General features: G+C 44.2%; 3 protein-coding genes across 3 annotated transcripts in view; 2 read left to right on the plus strand and 1 right to left on the minus strand.

The window, feature by feature from the left end:
- The window catches only part of LOC139203466 (probable E3 ubiquitin-protein ligase HECTD4), a 36,508-nt gene extending 29,256 nt beyond the window's left edge, over positions 1-7,252 (plus strand). The window contains exons 63-76 of the mRNA XM_070833223.1: positions 34-257; positions 476-621; positions 718-821; positions 935-1,058; positions 1,693-1,883; positions 2,067-2,213; positions 2,355-2,474; positions 2,561-2,716; positions 2,825-2,928; positions 3,160-3,381; positions 3,466-3,632; positions 3,736-3,931; positions 4,220-4,442; positions 4,938-7,252. Of these exons, the coding sequence (XP_070689324.1) occupies positions 34-257; positions 476-621; positions 718-821; positions 935-1,058; positions 1,693-1,883; positions 2,067-2,213; positions 2,355-2,474; positions 2,561-2,716; positions 2,825-2,928; positions 3,160-3,381; positions 3,466-3,632; positions 3,736-3,931; positions 4,220-4,442; positions 4,938-5,074 (2,261 nt within the window). The 3' untranslated portion in view covers positions 5,075-7,252. The remainder of the gene's footprint in view (positions 1-33; positions 258-475; positions 622-717; positions 822-934; positions 1,059-1,692; positions 1,884-2,066; positions 2,214-2,354; positions 2,475-2,560; positions 2,717-2,824; positions 2,929-3,159; positions 3,382-3,465; positions 3,633-3,735; positions 3,932-4,219; positions 4,443-4,937) is intronic.
- Positions 7,253-9,397: 2,145 nt separating this feature from the next.
- Positions 9,398-11,301, minus strand: LOC139204376 (L-serine dehydratase/L-threonine deaminase-like). The gene is made up of 7 exons (XM_070834395.1): positions 11,149-11,301; positions 11,013-11,052; positions 10,774-10,913; positions 10,562-10,653; positions 9,911-10,138; positions 9,688-9,812; positions 9,398-9,591 (listed from the first exon to the last, which is right to left on the minus strand). Exons 1-7 carry the CDS (start codon positions 11,299-11,301, stop codon positions 9,398-9,400), a joined length of 972 nt encoding a protein of 323 aa, XP_070690496.1.
- Positions 11,302-17,919: 6,618 nt separating this feature from the next.
- The window catches only part of LOC139203670 (tetratricopeptide repeat protein 28-like), a 157,393-nt gene continuing 154,306 nt past the window's right edge, over positions 17,920-21,006 (plus strand). The window contains exons 1-2 of the mRNA XM_070833499.1: positions 17,920-17,979; positions 20,275-20,574. Coding sequence (XP_070689600.1) covers positions 17,950-17,979; positions 20,275-20,574 — 330 coding nt within the window. The 5' untranslated portion in view covers positions 17,920-17,949. The remainder of the gene's footprint in view (positions 17,980-20,274; positions 20,575-21,006) is intronic.

The following is a 21,006-nucleotide window of genomic DNA, read 5'->3' on the forward strand; positions in this document are numbered from 1 at the left end:
AAAATCCTAATCAATCAATCTCCATGTTTCAAGGCGACAAGCTTGTACCTGGAGCCCGAGATGTCCTCACAGATATTTTTAAGAGCTGCGTGCACTCCGAACAGATGCTCAGCCTTACACCGGCCAAACCAGTTAAAGTGTCTGACATTTACCTCAGCAAGGAGCAGATCAACGCTCAGACCCCTGGCAACCTGCTACACACTTTCTTCACCAATGTTAGGCCTCCAAAGAAAGTGCTTGAGGACCAGCTCACACAGGTACATAACACATTGGCACAATGGTAGGCTCAAAAATGCAGCAATCTAATGTGATTCAGTTTTTTGCTGAACTGTCCAATCATCCTGTTTTGCACTCAGATTTCAAGTGTTATGCATTGAAACTTCCCCATGCTTCCCTCTGGGGTCAAACACCACAAATTGATTGTTCACCCTTCATACTGTATGTGTATTTACATTTGTCAAATTATTTTGTTTAGATTCTTAGAAAGTATGGCACTCCAAAGCCCAATAAGAACAAATATAGCAAAGCAGGGAAAGAACAGCACCAAGGCAAGGTAGTGAGCACCAAGAGACCCATCACCAAACCTCCCAACAAGGAAAAATCTGTGTTCAACAGTGTCAGGTGAGTCATTTCCCACACAACACTCTGAAGAACATGCTCCGGTATATTTACAGATTGACACAATGATTAAATGTTCTGGTCTGTTTCCTCTGTCAGGACTGCACTGAGTGAGAAGAAGACGGTCCTGAAGCCTAAATCTCCTGAGAAATGCAGGCCTGATGAGAAAGATGTGGAAAAATCTCCTGCTAAGAAAACTGAAGGTTGTCAGTAATCACACACGCTTTGACCACACACATTACTGAACATGTGAACTGGTCAGTTCACTGACAGAAAAGCAAAACAAATTTTCTGAATTTTCTTCTTTTCTCTTTAGTCCCAGAGGAGAAGTACTTGACACTAGAAGGGTTCCATAAATTTGCTGTTGATCGTGCCAAGCAGGACATTCGTAGCGTCTGGAGGGCAATTTTGGCTTGCGGTTATGACCTCCACTTTGAAAGGTGAGACTGGGGGAGGTCATACCCCAGTAAGTAAACCAGTAACTGTCACTGCTGAAGCTCAGATAGTGTTACATACACAAACTGTGTGGGAACAGGACATGTTGTTCTGTTGCTTGTAATCATTTTTACATTAATTCTAGAAGAAAATTGAATTTTCCAAGCGTAGAATGCAATTTTAAACTGAAGTATTCACTTTCACACTAGTCCTCTAATTGTAATGTAGCATGACATCTGCCTATTTTTTGCCATTTTTTGTACTTCACAAAAAGACAGGAAAGCGGGCTTAAACACACAACCCACCAATTTGTCAGACCTAATGACCAAGTACGCTAATGGCATAGTTTAAAATACTGTAGTAGCAGGCTTCAGTAAACAATGGCAGTTTGTTATTTCTTATTTCATGATGTTATGACCATGTTATTTCCCAATCCAATCCTTTAATACTGACACTAAAACTGATCTCATAGTTACATACATATATTTATGAAATACCATTAAATAATTTACATAGACAGGATGTTTCTCACTTTCTAATGCATTCATCTTTCCTCAAGTGCTGACTGTTATGTTAATAACATAAGTCACTAACCAGTATGGGAGCTCACTATTTGACAGTGGTTGTCCTCTGTACTAGATGCACCTGTATAGACACTCGTCACGCCCAGAAGGCCTGTAGGAAGTGGAGCTTGGAAATGGACGTGGCGTTGGTCCAGTACATCAACAGGCTCTGCCGTCACCTGGCTATCACACCAGCCAGACTACACCCCCACGAAGTTTACCTTGACCCCAGCGATACCGCTGATCCTCGTGTGGCGTGCCTGCTCAGTACGTTAACCACTTGTTTTTTCTGTGGCATAAACAAGACAGTCAAAAAGGCCTCTTTCAGTAGGACTGTTGTTCAAATCCAGTGCAGATATTTTCTCTTTAACACTTATTTTGGCTACTTGCTTAGATTTTTTATCATCTAGTATATTCAACTTGTGTGTGTTTACGTGTGTGTGTCTTCAGATGTACCCGTGGAGAGCTTGCGCTTGCGCTTTGCTTTGCTGCAGTCCCTCAACAACACCCTGGAGAGTTTCTTCCTGCCACTTGTGGAGCTGAGACAGACGCATACCTACCAAAACAGCATTGCGGCACTGTTATGTGAAGCTAAAGGTCAGCAGGATATCAGCACACATGTAGCTGGTCATGCAGACAAAGCCGGCCATGACTGTTCCAGTGTCCAGTGACGTATTTAGTGATTGTGATGGTACCTAATTCTTCACACTCATCATGTGTTATCTCCACCGGTGACAGGTCTAATCTTCTATGACACTAAAGTCACTGTAATGAACAGAGTGCTGAATGCCACAGTACAGCGGACAGCGGACCATGCTGCCCCAGAGATCACACTGGATCCTCTAGAGATTGTGGGAGGTAAGCATCGCATGTTTCCCATGTGGTATCACTTGTACTGGATCTCTGCATACATTCTCTCTGTGTCTGTGACTTTCTCCGTACAGGTGAAATCAGATCATCGGAGAATACATACTTCTGCCAAGCGGCACGCCAGCTGTCTTGTGTGCCGTCGTCCCAGCTTTGTGTGAAACTAGCCAGCGGAGGAGACCCAACCTATGCCTTTAACATCCGCTTCACCGGAGAGGAAGTTCATGGCACAAGTTAGAATTTCTCCTTAGTAACTTTTTCTGTACTGTCTTGCAGTCTTTTACTTGTCAGTATTTCTTTTTTGAAACTTAACTTTAGCTTTGATGAATCTGTCTCCCCAGGTGGCTCCTTCAGACATTTTCTATGGCAGGTGTGCAAGGAGTTACAGAGTTCTGCTCTTTCCCTGCTTCTCCCGTGCCCCAGTGCTGCTGCCAACCGTAACAAGGTAAGGTTTTTGAGTGTCTGACATGCCTTCAGTAGGTCCTGTTCTAGACACTTTTGTTCCTCCCAACAAGGTCTTGATTGGCCCCGTACTGCCTGAAGTCTTAAAATTTCCTTGCAGTTATGGCTTTGAAGTGTTTTGAGCTGAGAGCCAGTCTTATCTGGCACAGCAGAGTGAATCACAGTAACTATTTTTATATGAATCTTAGTTGTCTTTTTTTCTTGCTTTCCTCAGGGCAAGTACATCCTGACGCCCTGCCCTATCAGCTATGCAGAAGAACAGCTGTTGCACTTCTTTGGTCAGCTTCTGGGCATAGCCATCCGCGCAGACGTGCCACTACCTTTGGACCTACTGGGCTCCTTTTGGAAGGGTCTAGTGGGCGAGCCCCTCGACCCTGAGCAGGACCTGCAGGAAGCTGATGTGCTCACCTACAACTACGTCAAGAAGTTTGAAAACGTACGGCACTAGTAGTCATGTCTTCCCCTGCTAATACCTTGGTTCTAGTCTTCTTAACATGACATCTGTTCCCCAACCCTGCAGGTAAGTGATGAGGCGGAGCTGGAGGCACTGTGTGCTGAGATTTCCTCCCAGCACCATTCAGGAGAAAGCCCAGACTCCCCCAGCCGGCCCTGTTGCACCTTCACCTACATCACTATGACGGGCGAGGAAGTGGAGCTTTGTCAGGGAGGCCGCAGCCTCACCGTCAGGTGAAAAAGCTCAGATTTCAGATTCTTTCACACTGCAGTTACTATAAGATATCAGTTCATAATAGTCTGATGTCTTCATCTTTTGTATGTTGTGTGTTTTAAGCTGGGAGAATAAGGATGTGTATGCACGGGCGGTGCGGAGCCTTCGTCTGAGGGAGCTGCAGAACGTGGAGTGTATGGCAGCAGTGCACGCGGGCCTCGGCTCAATCATCCCCCTGCAGCTGCTCACCATGCTCAGTCCCCTCGAGATGGAGCTGCGCACCTGTGGCCTGCCTTACATCAACCTGGAGTTCCTTAAGGTAGTGCCAATATTTGAGTGTTGAAATGTGGTTATTCTAAATTACAACCCCAATGTATTATACAAACTTGTTCTGGAACATTCACTAATAAATATGTAAGAGCCAGCTGTGACTGTAGCCCCCCCCCCTCTGGCTAGTCAGTGTAGTATTAGATTTTTTACTGGTGAAACATGATAGAGATGCACTCTACACAGTCAGGCGTGTAAGATTTACATGTAAAACACTTTATTCTCTCCCAGGTTCGTATTGATTAAACCTAATCAATGTGTGCCCCTCTCTCCCTCTTAGGCTCACACCATGTACCAGGTGGGTCTGATGGAGACCGACCAACACATCGAGTTCTTCTGGACCGCCTTAGAGATGTTCACCCAAGAGGAGCTCTGCAAATTCATCAAGTTTGCCTGCAACCAAGAGCGCATACCATTCACCTGCCCCTGCAAGGACGGGGGGCCCGACACCGCCCACGTTCCCCCGTACCCAATGAAGATCGCCCCGCCCGACGGAGCTGCAGGTAATGGCTGATAACGGTTCAGCAGGGCCCCAATGGGACACAATGGCTGCTATCTTCGTGTGACGTTCTTTTAGTGCAGAAACTACTGATAGTGACGGTCAAAGCAGCTGGTTTTTGTCTTGCAACCTCGGACAGACTTTGAACATGTTGTTTCCCATAGCTTGATTATGTTTCTGAAAGAGTAGATTTGTTTAACGGCCATACAGAGCAGCTCCACATAGGAAGACACACTGTTAGATTTCTGATGTGTGAACATTTGTCACATTTTAAAATCCTAGGTTAAAACAAATAGTCGACTAGGTTCTACTACAGATAAGACGCTCACTTTTATCACCTAGACAAGCTTATTATCGCTAACACTTGTTACATAGCAACTCACCGGCCTTCTGCAGTTCCATGAAAAACTCCAGCCTACATAACAAGACTCATTATGCAACAGAAGTGCGAGGTGATTTTGTGGTAATACCCCTTTCCTTCTGTTTTTCTTCTCTCCAGGTCAGCCAGACTCGCGCTACATTCGCGTGGAGACCTGTATGTTCATGGTGAAACTGCCCCAGTACACCTCTTTGGATGTGATGCTGGAGAAACTGCGATACGCCATCCACTACCGCGAGGACCCTCTCAGCGGCTAAGAAGACTTGACAACCCATCGCTCCCAAGCGTATATACCTGCACACCTATCACCCCTCTTACTTTTGACCCCTGCCTCCCTTCATCCCCACAGTCCTGGACCTTCTTCTGAGACAGACCACAGTCCTTTATGCTCTGCTGCTCCAACAAAACAACTAATTTTACTTTATTTAATTTTATTTTAGCATCTTCTTTTTCGCTTTTCATGTTTATCCCTGCTTTTTTTTTTTTTTTAAATTGCAGTTTTACACAAATGCTACATTTCATGATTATTTTTGATACATTTTGTGAGGAATTCAGGGAAGATAATCTGAACAGGCACTGACACCGTTAGCAAGTGTTCTGGTTCTGGTTGCACTGAGTTTGAAGGTGGCATTGAAGTGAAACAACTGTGACGCAGTTTTTATCTTCCGCTTTTCCTTTCCCCTACCTTTAACTGAGGGTTTAACAAGGTTCAGTCAAGTTCTGTGAATTTAACAGCTAAATGGGTTGGCTTCAGATCTAGCAAGCTCAATTCATGATCCCTGGACCCTCTTTCTGTGGTAACACTTCAGTACTGAGAGCGAAGCCTCAGCAAACTCTGTATCCTGAGTTGTTGAACTTTGCTTATCCGTGAAGGCGACAAAACCAACTCTTACTCTCCTAAAGCTTAACCTAGCTGCCTCCCTCTGTCTCCCCTCTGTGGGGGTGATGTTCTGAAACATGCCTTTGTAGCAGGAGTCTCTCTGTAGAGGGCGATGCTGGTCGTGCGTGAAAAGAAAAACCCAGTTGATTTTCATAGAATTATCTGTCGTTTGAGACGGAGGCACGACCTCTATCAGAAAAAAGGAAGCGCGTGATGCTGCCTATTTTTAACCACGTCAGCTATGAGCAGGCAGAAGATGTGAACAAGTGCTGTACAGGATATTATGTAGTTTACTGCCTGTTTTAAAAAAAAAAAAAAAAAACTGCTAATGGACAAACTAACTTATGCCTATATAAACTGAATCATTTTATCCGAGTCTCTGAAGAGGGGGTATTTAAGTCATGTAAAAAGTCATATTAATCTATTAGTTTATGAAATTGCTCTTTTTAAAACATTTTTTTTTTTGAATATCCAAGTAGCTTTGGCGGCATGTTAGGTCAGGTAGACAGGAGAGGCCGGCTGGTTCTTATATATTGCATTTCAGGTTTGTGAAGCCTGTGTTGCTTTGTGAAAAATGGGAAGGAGACAATGTTCTGATGAGCTGCTCTCCCACATCATTCGTGTGCTACTGCTACTGAATGTGCAACAACGCCCCCTTCCCCTCGCTCCCCAACATACACAATCTACACACACACATGCTTACACACACACACACACACACACACACACACACACACTGGGGAAGGGCGGCGGATTATCTTGAGTTCTGCCTTTTCATAGTTTCTCTTTAATTAAACAAGATCAGGATTCTGCTGGGGTTCTTTTTGTTCATTTTACCCATAACCAAATGTTTAGCTGTGTAAAAATTAAATAGAAAAAATGTAAATAGTCTGAAGTTATGTTTGATGGCAGTTTTTATTAATTGCTAATTCACTTCACCTTATAATTTTTGTTTTTGGTTTGCACTACTCTTCCAAGAAAAGATTCTAAAATGAGCAAACTAGGTGATGTCTGTTGGATATCCGGTTTGTTGTGTTGTTATTTTTTATGAATTTTGGAAATACCAGTAATCTTATCACCTTTTTGTCTTGTACTCAGATGGATTCAATTTCTTCTACTCATGGTGAAACATGTTTTCTTGTGTGAGTAAAATCTCCATTTTACTTGGATAGAACTGAAAAACACAACAGAATTTGATATTGGACGCATATTGGATTGTCGAACCGCTTGTGAGTTTTGGTTTTGGTTCAGTTCTTTTTGAAGGGTGATACACCGCTGCTAACAGGGACGCTCTCTCTTCTGCTTCGCCCTCCTCCGGGGGAGCAGATAAGGTTAGAAAAAAAAGGACATATCCATACAAAGAGGTGTTGCGATAAAAATGTGTGCTGTACATTTACTTGATATTTATTACAATTATTTATGGTTGCATTAACTTAACTTTTACTGTCTTACCTCTGCACATCAGAAACTTAACATATCTAAAATGGATTATACAGATGTAAAGAATCAGATGGCATTTGAGATTTGTGTCACAATAAAGAAATGTCTTCATGTACATTGACTTGCTCATACATTTATTTACGTTTATGTTAGTGCTTTTTGTTCTTTAAGATATTGCTCAGATAAACAGGTCAGGAGAAGCCGTTTCATAAATGGATGTTTTGTGTGGAAACACCACTCCCAGAATGGGTCATCTGCACACTAAACTGAACAGTGTTGACGTGGTGGAGCGGACATGCCTGCTTACATGACAATGAGTGTTGATCATGATGAATGGTCCCCGTGGAGCATGTTTTGTCTCCTTTAGGACATGCTTTTTTTATGTAAGGCTCCGCGACCGACTCTGGTTATGTCACCGCTGCCTGTAAACCAGACACCTTTTCAAAGCAGCGAGCGCCGGGCCAGGCCAGTTCTAGCTGGATCTGCAGTCAGGCTTTGCTGTCTCTTCAGCTCCATTGTATGCTACGTTCAAAGGGAACGTCTACCACTACAGAGGCAGCGGCTCAAAGATCTGTTTCGTTCACACAAATCTGAACTAATTGGAAACATTGGAACATTGCAAACTCAGCTGGTCGGAGTGATGTGATGTGTTCTGTACCACTGGTATGTCGCTCACTCAGAAGTGCGAAAACAATTTCATAACAAGAAACACAATTTATTGGTTGACTTGTTTCATATTTTTGAGTAAAATGTCCAGTTTAACAGTACAAAGCTACAAGGCTACCCAGGAGGCATCCTAGGAATGTCTCCAGCATATTGACTGGTTGGTTTAAAAGGAACCAGTCAACCGTCCCTCACATACAGCTGTCTCCCTTTTCTCTGACATATTGACCCCCCTTCTCTGGACCAATGAGCAGCTAGGAAAAGTGCCACATCCCTAACAATCCAGCCAATTAAACACTGGGAAGTTTGGTGTATTCGTGAGACATGGAGACTTGCGACACACTAACAGCTTCTGGAGCGACCTGAAAGCCTCTCAGGATCACACACAGATCACACACTGAAGTCGTTGCTCTACCAAGTGTGCCAGACTACTGCAGGCCTGCTTTGTTGACTGAATTCATTTGCTGCATTGTGCAAAGTTGTAGGTCAAATTAAAAACTTTAGTCATCCATTCATGAGGGATCACAGCTGCTCGAGGATGTAAAATCTGAAAGCATCGTGCCTTCCAAAGCACTCACTGAGGAGAGAGGAGCTTAATTAGAAAGTAAGCTACTGAGACCGGGACTATTAATGAGTTGTTGCACAATGAATAGTTTAATAGTATGGGAGAGGTCGTAATTAAGCTGCAGCCCAAATAATAACTTTACATTTGAACGGTTGAACTGTGAATTAATACATATATACAGTGGGCACACACACAACATCCACATCTTATGCACTGAAGTACTTAGTTTGCTCTTTTGATGCATGTTTCAAAGGGTACAAATTAAACACTTGATATGTCTCCTCATTAAAGACAAACAGTATAAACTGCAGCCCGACTGTTACTCAATTATGAAGTCAGATACTCATATCAATATTTAAGCATTTTAAAATGGTGACATTGTCTTTAATTACCACAAACCTAGCATTTCTATACTTAACACTTCATTTCCAACCTCTATGGATGATACAGTGGTAATAACTTATCTGCCAGCATAAGCACTTGAAATGATATTTCTGCTTTAAGCTAATATCAACCTGTCCTATTCATTGCTCTAGCTTTAGTATAAAAACAGTAATTGTTGAAATCTTTCAGGAAAATGGGAGGAAAACATAAATCAGAAGTGGTTAGATCTGTATTTTACATCTACAGAAACTGGAAATGATTCATCAGGCAGAATGTTCAGAAATATAATTTATTCATTTTTAAATACACTTTGAAGTACAAAAACAGGAACAAGCACGCTAAATACAAATGCAACCTAAATATGTCAGCGTACTTTTTTTTTGTTGCATTTTTGTTTTTCTGAAGAGGCCTCTCTGCTGGAAACCTCGACCACAGCAGCATCACAATTACAACATTTTTACAAGATAGAAAAAAAAAAAAATCCCTCAAACAGCTCATTCTCACATTTGTCAGTCTCAGTGCTCGGGAGAGTTTCACGGTCTGGAATGATTGGGTCTACGGAGCACATGAATAATGGGGCTGATGGATTGAGACCAGCTGATTGAGGAACAGAGGAAAGGTCAGGAGGACCCGCGGCGGTCGGCCTCGCTAGATAATACCAAGCTGTTTTTTCAGCCTCCTTAGCTGCTCCATGCTGATGTTGTTGCCGCCGCACACCACGATGACCACCGGGCCCAGGCGCTGTGCCAGCTTGCCCTCGTCCTGCAGCCTTTTGATAATGCCACTGTACACAGCTGCCAGAGCGGCACCACACGCAGGTTCCACCAGGACCTTCTCATCATCTGCAGAGAGGAGACGCCAGGAGGGGTCAGTCTCACACCTGATTTATTTTGGTTTTGGCACTGTTGTGCATCTGTCCAGGTGCAGGTCGGACTCACCTACAAAGCGTTCCACAGCTTTTACAGCCTCCTGATCCGTGACTACCTCTGACAACACTGTGTGCTCGTGCACCAGCTTAAGAGTCTGTGCGGACACCCTCGTCAGGCCCAGTGTGGTTGCAACACTAGAGAGAAAGAAAGGTCAGCGTTCACCACAAAAAGAGGAGCCTTGTGAGAAAAACGTGGCGTCGCCTTATTGTTTGGTTATGATTAGGTTTTGTACCTGGTAATTTCAGGTAAAGTGACCAGCTCCCCAGCCTTCATTGCTGCACTGAGGCTGTGTGCTCCCATGGTTTCCATGGCTACAATGGGCACGTCAGCCCAGTCGGCGCGACGCAGTCCCTCCACCACACCGTTCAGCAGACCCCCGCCTCCCACCGACAGCACTATCGCTCCCGGCTTCTCCCTCAGGTCTCGCTCCAGCTCCTTCACCAGAGATGTGTGGCCTTCCCTGCACACACAAACACCACCGTCTGTTTCCTGGAGATTCAACACCAGCTTCACCAAGAAGAAAACTCAGACTTTCATGTGATTTATGGCTGTGTTTTACCACCTTGACTGTGACGTGCAACGTGTAAATGAATTATCTGACAACCCTCGAAGTTAGCACTCACTGTGATAAGATAACGTGTGTCTGACATAACGCCTCGTCTTCCCTCTGCAACCGATGCATGCTCCAGCGTGAATGACATTTCACGATAAGACAGGTGCTACTATCAGTCATTTGCACACTTTACAGTTCAATTTCCTTTAGAGCCGAGAGGAATCTGTCTAATCGGTTCTCCCTCTCTGTCTCCTGATGACAGGTAGATTACTGTGCACGGTATGTATGATGTGAGTGCTGTGGCAATGCCTGACGGAGACTCAGTCCTACCAGATGAGAGGATCATCAAAGGGTGAGATGAAGATCCAGCCGGGGTTGTTTGCCACAAGCTGCTGTCCGTATTCAATGCTTTCATTTAGAGCCTGAAAAAGATCAGACAGAACTTCATTTAAGATGACAAATTAAAATAGTTTCAAGTTTTCTGCATTTATCCATTCATCTATTAAACCATGTAAATGGTCCTAATGTGGGAAACAACACACCTTGCCGTGGATAACCACAGTTGCACCCTCGTCCTTCAGCCTCTCCACTGTTGGGTTTGGTGTAACACTTGGAACTACTATGGTTGCAGGCACTCCGAGCTGACGGGCAGAATAAGCTGCTGCCATCCCCGCATTTCCTCCTGTTGGGTACCAAAAGCATCAAAGGTCACAAACTCGTACCGTCACACCACTGAGGCAGAGCCAAGCCTAAACTGGACTGTTTTAGTATCTGTGCTCACCTGAACAGCAGACAAACCGCTCACATCCTCGCTCGGCCCACTACAAGGAAAGTAGAGGCACATTGTCAGCGGCGCTCAAACCAGAGCTGAAACTCTCAAACTGGTCCTTTAACCACATCACAGGAGAATCACTCACAGTTTTGCAGAGGTGGCCGATGCCCCGGATCTTAAAGGATCCTGTGGGCTGAGAAGAGTCCAGCTTTAGGTAAACAGAGGTCCCTGCTACTTTAGTCAGGGCAAGGCTCTGCCTCACTGGAGTGGCCACATGGAGAGGCTGCTGGGTCTTCATCTCACTGTGGAACAAAGAAGCAGACAGAAGTGTCACATAATTCAATTCTCCCTTCAAAAATTGACCCCCTCCCCCCCCACTATTCTAACAGATATTATATTATATTAATATTCTGTCTGCTCTGGGTTACCAGTCTCAGGTGGGTGGCAGGACAACAAGCTGTGCTGGATGTTGATGATCCCAAACTTCTTGATCCTGTGCCTCTGGACACCATATATACCTCCATGTGTTGTGGGCTTGGCAGGGGAGGCCCACTGACAGACCAATCAGCGTTGGGCTCGTTGGCGACCGTGAGCGTGAAGAAGAAGAAGAAGAAGAAGAAGAAGGAGAAGAAGGAGCAGCAGGCTGAGGATGAATGAAATCGCTCCCACTGAGCTTCCTTGGACACAAACAACATTTCCAGGATGGTGAACTGTAAAGTGGGATGTTCTCTCACTGTGCACTGGGGGTGACTGGGGGGGGACATCAGCAATAAATGAGAAAAAAAAAAAGTCTTTCCATCTCATGCTGTCATAATTAAGATCATAATTAAGATCAATCAAATCTGCACGACCGAAAGCTCCTAAAACCAAACCATCATTCCATCATTTCCCCCTCTTCTCCTCCTTTGTGACCTCCGTGACATTCTGACACGCTGTCCTCGCTGGTTTCCCTCTAAAGGACTTGTTCCGCCGCCTTTACCAAAAGAGTCGCTACTATTTTAGCCCCGATGTCCAACTACCAAAAGCGGGTCTGCGCACAGCCTCAGACCTGAATGATCCGGCGGTGGGAGCTGCTGTCTGAGGACGAGTAAAGTGTTTTAAGACGAGCTTTAATTACTGCCTGCATTTGGAGAGGTCCTGTTTATTATTCCTCTCTGCTGCACGAGAAAAATACAGTGTTGTTGATAATAAATGTAGTTTTGTCCTCCATGCTTTTATTAGTAATAGAGTATCTGAAGCTTTTACTACTCCCACCACTGAATGTGGGTCAGTCTGACAGGTGAGGCTGCTCATTCTGTCAGGTAGGGGAAAAAGCAATCAGCACTACATCAGATGAGCTGCCTTCATCTGGAGCACATTAATATGGTAACTGGGCTTCACTCCCTCAGCAGCCGTCTAGTCTGCGACCAATCAGAGCAATTTTACACCTCATTCACACCTTCATAGACTGATGTCAGGGGCCACTACTGCAAGGTGCCAACCTGCTAGTCAGGGGCAGCTCATCGTGTACACACACACACACAGTAGGTGCAGCCTCGGGCTCATTATCTTGTCTAAAGGCACTTGGGATCGATTCTGATCAGTGGACGACCCTCAGCCCTTTAACACATGACTCGTCCTCTTTACTGAACCTTGTGCAACTCACAGCGTCAGCACTGCAGAGAGCACTTGGATGGCTGGAACACTTTTCATCCCAGCACCTATAATTTACCTGAGTGTGTGTGTTTGAGCGTTCACATGTTTTACACAAAGTGTCCGAAGTTGAAGCTTTGTGTCAACTTGTGAAAAAGTTTTTTGTCTTGTAACACGGACCTCATTTACTGATGATAGAGGGAGTTATGTAGTTACCACCAGCCCCACTAACAGGGTAAATAAGAGCAGAAGAGAACAATTAAAAATTCAAACCACACCACAAAATATGCATCTGAAGAAGTTTGCTGCACACGTGTGGACACTTGAACATCTTCCTGTGGTTTGCCAAGAACAAAAAGAACTCACTGCTGACCTTTAAATCACTTTGAGACTATAATCCACAACAAGGAACTGTTGATGATACTTTAGAGGGACTTTTCTTCCAGACCACATGCACTAGATCAATAACAGTGTCACTGTGTTTGTATTTGGTGCTTTTAAACGTTCAGTTGTGTAATTTCTTGCAGTATCTGCTCAGTGCCACAGGGCAGACAGAGTATTCCACAGGCAGACTTTACTGTCGGACCCTCGCTCACGTCATCTGAGGCAGATTTTAGTGCATGTGCAGAAACACCATTAGCTTTTTTTTTTCTCTGGTCTCTAATCTTATACAAGTTACTTGTACTTGTATTAGATTAGACTCAAACGTCAGCAGTATTAGAACAAATCAAAATACGGACTTGGTGCAAAAAATACCATACTGTCTTAAATGAGTGCAATAAAAAGTATAAATCTGTAAAATAATAAGAAAATAAAGGTACAATACAAGGCAGAATACTAACAAATGTAGAAAATTTGTAGACAAATAACAAAATACAACAGAATAATTAAAAGCATTTTCCTATATTTTAATTTATTATTTCTGTATATATTTACTTATATATCAAATATATATTCATACACATTTTTTTATTTTTACATCTGAACATTCTCTAATATGTTTACTTGCGTTTGATTTTTCTTTTTTGTGGCACTCCTATGACTCCATATCCTACTCTGTCAGGGGTTGTTACACCATCTGCTGGTGAACAACTGTACACACAAAGTATATACGTAGTCTATACATCATGTCTTTTTGTTTATTTCTGTAAAACCATTCTGCAGTCTCAGTCTTAATTAAGGGCCATTGTTATTTATTGATACATATCTGAAGTTACCACTGAGGATAAATGCTGCAAGTAAACTGAACCAAAAAAATAAAATGTTGTACCTGCAGGGTGGGCAGTGTAGAGCCAACTTTAGTTGTCCCTAATGGTACATCCAAAAGTTCTGCATGACTTTATATACAGTTGCACTCAAAATTGTTCTCTGCTCATTGCAGATTAGGTGTTTCAGCAAAAATTGAACGTTCAGATGTGTTCAGTGAACAGCTCAAACAAGAACAATTTAAATAGCTCAACACAACTAATACTACAAGTGGTTTCTCCCAATTCAGCACAAAATACCACCTTTAATGACTACTGCAGTGTCAACATTATTCAACCCCCTGAACAGAATCCCTCATAAGAGACTCATTTGCAGATCAGGTGTTGTCTCCAGAACACCTGATGCAACTACTTAAAGGCCTCATTAGTTGAGTCAAGTATGCTTGAGATAAAACACATCAAATACACAGACTGGCTATGGGTCTGTTGCCATGCACAAACAAGGAAAAGGATAGAAAAAGATAGCAAAGGCACTAGAGATGCTGTAGGAAGCAGAGTTTGCATGTTCAAAGCTAAAGGAACACCGGCTACACTACCTGGGTGTGGCAGAAAGAGGGAGATATCAACAGTTGCCATCAGATTTCTGAGGAGGCAGGAGGCCAAAACTCCTCTAGTGACTGCAAAAGACCTCAGTAAGGCCTGGTGAGAGCAGCCACCGAGGTTTCAGTTTCTACTGTAAGGTGCATACTAAACAATGAAGGCCTTGATGACCGAACTCCAAGACGCACACCACTACTGACCCAAAGCTCAAGGCAAGTCGGCTCCAATTTGCTCGAAACCATATCAATAAGCCAAAGAAGTTTCTGTGGAGCAGTGAAACAAAACTGGAACTTTTTGGGTCAGTCGGGTCTATAATGAGGCACACGGTGAAAAGAACACCCTCCTACAGTGAAACATGGCGGTGGCTCAGTGATGCTCTACGACTGCTTTGTTTCTTCTGGCACTGGAAACCTGCAGCATTTGGATGCAAGACGGATTCAATGAAGGATCAGGAAATCCTGTCTGTGAGGAAGCAGAAGCTTGGCCGTCAGTGGACCTCCCAACAAGACAAAGATCCCAAGCAAACCTCAAAGTCCACCAAGGCCTGGCTTCAGAAAAAGTCCTGGAAGATACTAAGTGGCTGTCCATTTATCCAATCATGCATCTATCCAGCCTTACTGATGCCGAACACACAGTCACTCACTGCAAGCTGGTGTTCATCTCACGCTCCAGATGGACACTGGTGACACAGGGATACTGGAGAGCCTTCTCAGGGGTGACCCTCGTCTCAGAGTGCATTTGTAGAAGGCATTTCGGGAGGCTCACACATGCTCTTTCATCCTCCAGCTCAGTGGACATAATCCATCTGTCTGTTTTCTGTGTAACTGTCAATTGTCTGGTATTGTGAAATACATGCATCATGATATCAAAAACAGCACTACTCTACTATTACTACTACTAATAATTAATGCAATCATCACATGTGATTTCACACTTACAGTTGCAGAAATTAGTCTTCATTTGAATGTGTTTCTTTCTTCCTCCTGTCCTCTTTGTCTCGTCCGCTGTGCAGTGTTGCAGTGCAGTGCTGAGAAGGTAAAAATTAAAGCAAATGAATCCTCTTGTGACGATGAAGAGTAGAAATGCTGCGGTGTATCTGGACCACCACTGTCAAACCAGTGGCATCCACAGGGGTAAAGCTCTTCAGTAACATCTAGTGCCAATCATGTTGGCAAGAGAAATCCACAAATATATAGAAAACAGAAGTGTTAAATGTTAGACATTGCCTAAGGTGCAGTGTAAAGGATTTAGGAGGGGCTATTGGCAGAATTGAAATATAATACCACCATGTTTCTAGAGTGGCCCAGAATGGTTGTGATGCTCTAGCTGGAGAACACACTGACAATAAGACTAAACCTCATCTTAAAGCCTTTATGTGCAGGATTCTCTGCTTCTAGCGCCACCACTGGTCGATAGTTGGGACTGAGGCAGATGACATTTCATACCGATGTACACAGATTTCACCTTTGTGAACCTCAAGCAGTGGTGTGGGTGGTCTGACCTGTCCCTGTTTGACTCTGAGGCCCTAATGGGAGCGCCTTCAAATGATGTTGTGTTTTCTGACTTTGGAAATAGAAATTTTCTGAAAGCTCAGAGTTCTTGACTTGTGGCACTTTTCAGAGATGGCGGAGGCCATGGAGGCTGATCATTCAGTGGATGGAAATGAATATCTTGCCATTCTATTAGTGCAGAGTTTCCACTAACTAATTTCATATCTGTGGAAAATGGTGATATTCCCAACAGCCTCACATTTCCTGCATTGTCATCACATGACCCTCTCTCTAGCTAGCCTGGGTGGCACTGACAGTGACAGTGTCCTCCTGACATGACCACTTGACCGCCAAACACGTCACGTACACGACTTCCAGTGTCATAACCACGAGCTAGTGAGCTCCATTTGAGGGCAGCCTGGTTTTTTTTGGTTGCCATAGTGACAGAAGTGGTGAAGCACAGGTGTAATTAATGTTATTAACGATGGCTCGGCTCCATTTGAGCGAAGTGCACCAGTAAGCCATGCTAATCAGCTGGCAGACACAATACCAGGGCCTGGAAGTGCTAAACCTGAATGGACTGCTGTCGACTTAATTAATCACAGCTGTGCTTTTCCTCCTATGTGGGGGGGGGAAACGTGTCTGCTGTGGAAAAGCTGTATCGTTTGGTTGCTATCAGACAGGCTAGTATCCCAAACTGGTGAGAGAGTCTTTTTGTCCTGTTAAGACGCGTACGGCTGTAAATGAAAACTTAAAATGCATTCATCTACTTGTTTGACCACATGTGGGCAGCAGAATAATCTAAAAGCACAGCACTGACACATCACCATGTAAAGCTGTTGTGGATAATATGTTAGCGAACACTTCCCTACAGACAGACATTAGCATTCATTCAGAGTCATGTCTCTAAAGTCACTCTTCTTTTAGTTCTGCTATAAATATCTGGCTTTGGAGCTGCTCTGCTGTGTTCACCAGCTAATCGTTTAAAGAAGTGGACGTAGCTTTCAGGACAGAAAAGTGAAGCCAATGCTGAGGTGACTGTTTCCAATGGCCAGCAATGCAAACAGCAGTCAGAAGTCCTAGACTGTACATAAGGAGTGGATAGAACCACCGTGGTGACATCCCTATTGGTTTGTGGGCCGCTGTTTTGAAGCCTAGAGTTTCGCTTTACAGGCGTCGCCATCTTGTTTTTTTTGGAGCCAGAAGTGAAGTCCCTCCCACAAAGATGGCCTCTGATCGATTAGTCACAAGGTGGTCCCGCCCCATACTCTGCCTCAGTGTAGGTTTCACTGGAAATGGGACCAAAATGTAGTAAATGAACATCCTGCTGTGTTGAAGAAGACTAGGAACTAGTGACTGAGAGCACAAAGTCATTAGGAAAGTGTTTACTGAGGTAATAATAATAATAATTTTCTCATAGATGTGCTCATAAAGCCAAATTCAAGGCTTCTACCTGGTGAGATGGTTGACGTCAAGGTGGCCACGTCCACCTCTTGTGTTGTTAACTTTATCTGTGTGCTGTTTGGCACAGTAGGTCTCTGTGCCCCCCCCCCTGGTAGACACTTACATGGTGCATGAACGCCCAAGACCTGAAAAGTGATCCAACGTTTGCTCTGAAGGCCTAAAAGAGTGATATATCCATTAATTTTCCTTCTCATTTCCTGACTCCGGCTCCCTCAGACCTCCATGCCTCCCTCCTCACAGAGCCGCTATGGCAACGGGGGGAAAAAGACAAGAAAAAAAAAAAAAAAAAAAAGCAAAGGAAAGGATTTTGACAACATGGCGCACTTTCCCTGAGAAAAGTTTCCCCTGAACGCCACACAGCCCACTCGTGGAGGACTTTCCCCGCAGTTTGGCGACCCTGGAGCCGTGAAGTGGACTTTGGGTGACTTTGATCACCTCTTGGTGCGGAAACAGTCGGTAAGAAGGACAGAAGGACAGAAGGACAGTGAAGGAGTGAGAAGGAGTGAGGAGGGATGAGAGCGATAACCCGCCGCACAAACCAGAGCAGCAGACAGGATGGAGAAGCAAGCGACTCTGAGAGAGAAGGTAAAAAGATTAAACCAAACCAAACCAACTGCTTTGTACACTCAGTCACTCCAGCTGCCATGTTTGTAGTCGCTGGCATCTTCTCGGCCCGTGAATTTCACTCTTTACCTCGCTCCTGCACAGGAAATACCACATGACCATTCCTGAGAAAACCCTCGTAAAAGACCTCTATCGGTTTCCCAGTCCTGCAGCCTGACTGGGCTGCACACTGGGACTGTGGGCTCTCCTGGATCAGACCACAGCACGGCAACCACTGCAATGTAAATGTCAAGGGAAGATCACAACAGATCCAAGATAGGCTGTAAACACAGAGCACATTCACTCCTTCTGCCACTGCATGAGCAGAGACTTGTAGCTCCAAGGTCCTGCAGTGGAGGGGGGGGGGGAGACTGTGTGCTTTAAATCCACACAACGGCCCCAAAAAACCTGTGAATATGTGCAGCACGGACTATATTTGCCTTTTGAGCTCATCTGTGCCTGTTTGTCTCCTTGTGATTGACTTGGTAGCAGTGGTGCAGGCTCTCATTATCTCTCTCTCTCCACCCTTCCTGCCCACATACAGGAGGCAGCCCCCATACAGGAGGCAGCCCCCACCATGTAGCAGCACAGGAGACAGCACACACAGTGGACCTGCTTGTAAAATCACTTTGATTAGTTCCCCCTCTCTGTGGTCCTGCTAAGCAGCTGAAATCAGCTGCCGGAGTGTTTGTTTGAAGGGAAAACCTGCATGCTCTCATGCCCCGGAGGCAGTCATCTATAATAGATGCTCCTCCTGACATTTCTTTGGGAACAAGCCTTTGAATGTCAGCGTGTGTGACAGAGCTGTCAGTTGTGGTGTGGACGTCGCTCCCTCAGCCTGTTTGTGTATTTGTGAGAGGTGGGTTGCTTCTCCAGGGGAAACCCAGCGGTGACCACTTATTTGAGAACATCAGTGCACGCTTGCCACTGGTTTACTTCATCTGGTGGTGATTTAGTTATTTACCAAGATACCACTGTTGAATCAGCTATCAGAGGAACAATAGTCCTGCCAAAATAAAACAGGAAGTCAGTACATCCCATCTTGCCATGTGATAGAAAAGATTATTTCAGTTATCACACTGAGATGAACAAAAAGATGAAGGTCAAAGGGTGAAAGAAAGCCACTGATTGGTGCTGCACTGTGGCTTGATGTTGAATCTACTTGATACCCAAAGCCCTCATGTCTGCTGCTTCTCCTCCCTGGGCCTCTGGAAGTAATTACCAAGCCTGCCCTATCCCAGAATTCAGTACGAGGAGGTGTGGTGAGAAAGAGGTATAATGGAAGCTGGCCTTAAAGACATGCAACCCGAGATGAATCTCACGAGTTAGTAATCCTCAGCAAACCGCCCCCGTTAATGGATGCAGCACTCGTCCACGTGACCAATCAGGCTGTTACGGTAAGACTTGAGCCAAAGTGATAATTGGCCTCACATTCAAATGGGTTTCCTGCCAGCTGATTCAGGAGAGTAACAAGTTGAGTATGAATGGGAGCGATAACAGATTCAATGCTACGTTAGTGCTGATGGCCTCGCTCTCAGGCAGGCGTCACCTTGTTGTGTCATCAGTGCAACGATGATGTCTTAATTAGGCTGCACTTTACGCCTCTGCTTTGTGTCTAAACAGCTGTGTAGAAGAATATGTAATAAACTGCATCAACATAACCTCAGAACAGACGTGGGGTTTATTTTGAACCACCCTCTGACCTGTAGAACCTTGAAGAATCTGTCCTTTTATAGACAAAGGGGAGATTATTCAGTTCACCTTGCTTGGGTTTTAAGCTTAACGTTAAATGCTATATAGATATGCAGGTAAAAGAAACAACGCCAAACTCACCCAAGGTTTCTTTTCAATAAACAAAACAAAATCTAAATTCAGACAAAATCGTTTCCTTGCAGAATAATTCAACATAATCTGGATCATTTTATTTTATATTTCTGATTTGAGCTGAATGAATGTTGGTGGAAACACGATGTTCATAGAGTGACATAAACCCAACTGACACGTCCTCTGTGTTTTTTCTCTTTATGGTTCTTTTTCACAGCAGACATTGACTTGGCATCAGAGGAAAAGCACAGGTGGCACAAATACCACTAATAATGACGCTTTGCCATTCACTGTTTCAGAAACCGTTTGCTTCATACTCCCACACTAATGTCTTCCTACTGTGTGTTCAGTTTGTTATCGTGGTCCTTGCTCAAGGGCATTGCTGTTGGTTAAGCCTTATGTTTTTCTATTAGACTGATTATAGCTCTCTCACTCCTCTGTCCATTTCTCCAGTTTTCGATCTTTGGTTCTCGGACAGCGGGCAGACCTGTCCGGTGTGTTCCTGGAGACGGAGCGGCCAGATATGGTCTCAGCAAGGCAGAGTTCATGGAGAAAGTGCAGCAGAGCAATGAGGCGTGTCAGCGTGGTGACTTTCAGACGGCCGTTCATTTGTACACGAGCGCCTTGCAAGCTGACCCACAGAACTGCATCCTGTACAGCAACCGTTCGGCAGCGCTGCTCAAACTGGGGCATCACCAGACGGCACTGGATGACGCTGAAAAAGCTTGTGAGCTGAATCCCAAGTGGCCCAAGGTAGGTGTGCCTCCCTCAGCAGCTCAAACCATACAGGATGCACTAAACACACTGAAACTGTAGATCTTTTGTTGCAACATGAAGGGAAGAGTCTCCAGGTTTTCACTGTGTACAACAGAAATTATTGACTTGTGCATCAATAGAGAGTAATTGCCAAGAAGTGTAACTCTGAAACATCAAATCTAATTTAGGGGCTCTGTTGTCCATAACATTGGCAATTTAAAATGTAATTATCAAGACTTGGCTGAATAGATTGAAATGGGGACATGATGTTTTTAAAATATGGGAAACCTCAAGTATGTTTAATAAGAAAAATGGTGTTTTTCATAAAATTGCCTTGACAAAAGTGACATGTTGTCATTATCGTTGGTAATAATATAACTCAGTGATAAGATAGTACTGTACAGTCACGTTATTGTTCTTCTAGAAATG

Source organism: Pempheris klunzingeri, chromosome 7 (genome assembly GCF_042242105.1).
Source record: "Pempheris klunzingeri isolate RE-2024b chromosome 7, fPemKlu1.hap1, whole genome shotgun sequence".
In the NCBI taxonomy this organism is placed as follows: Eukaryota; Metazoa; Chordata; class Actinopteri; order Acropomatiformes; family Pempheridae; genus Pempheris; species Pempheris klunzingeri.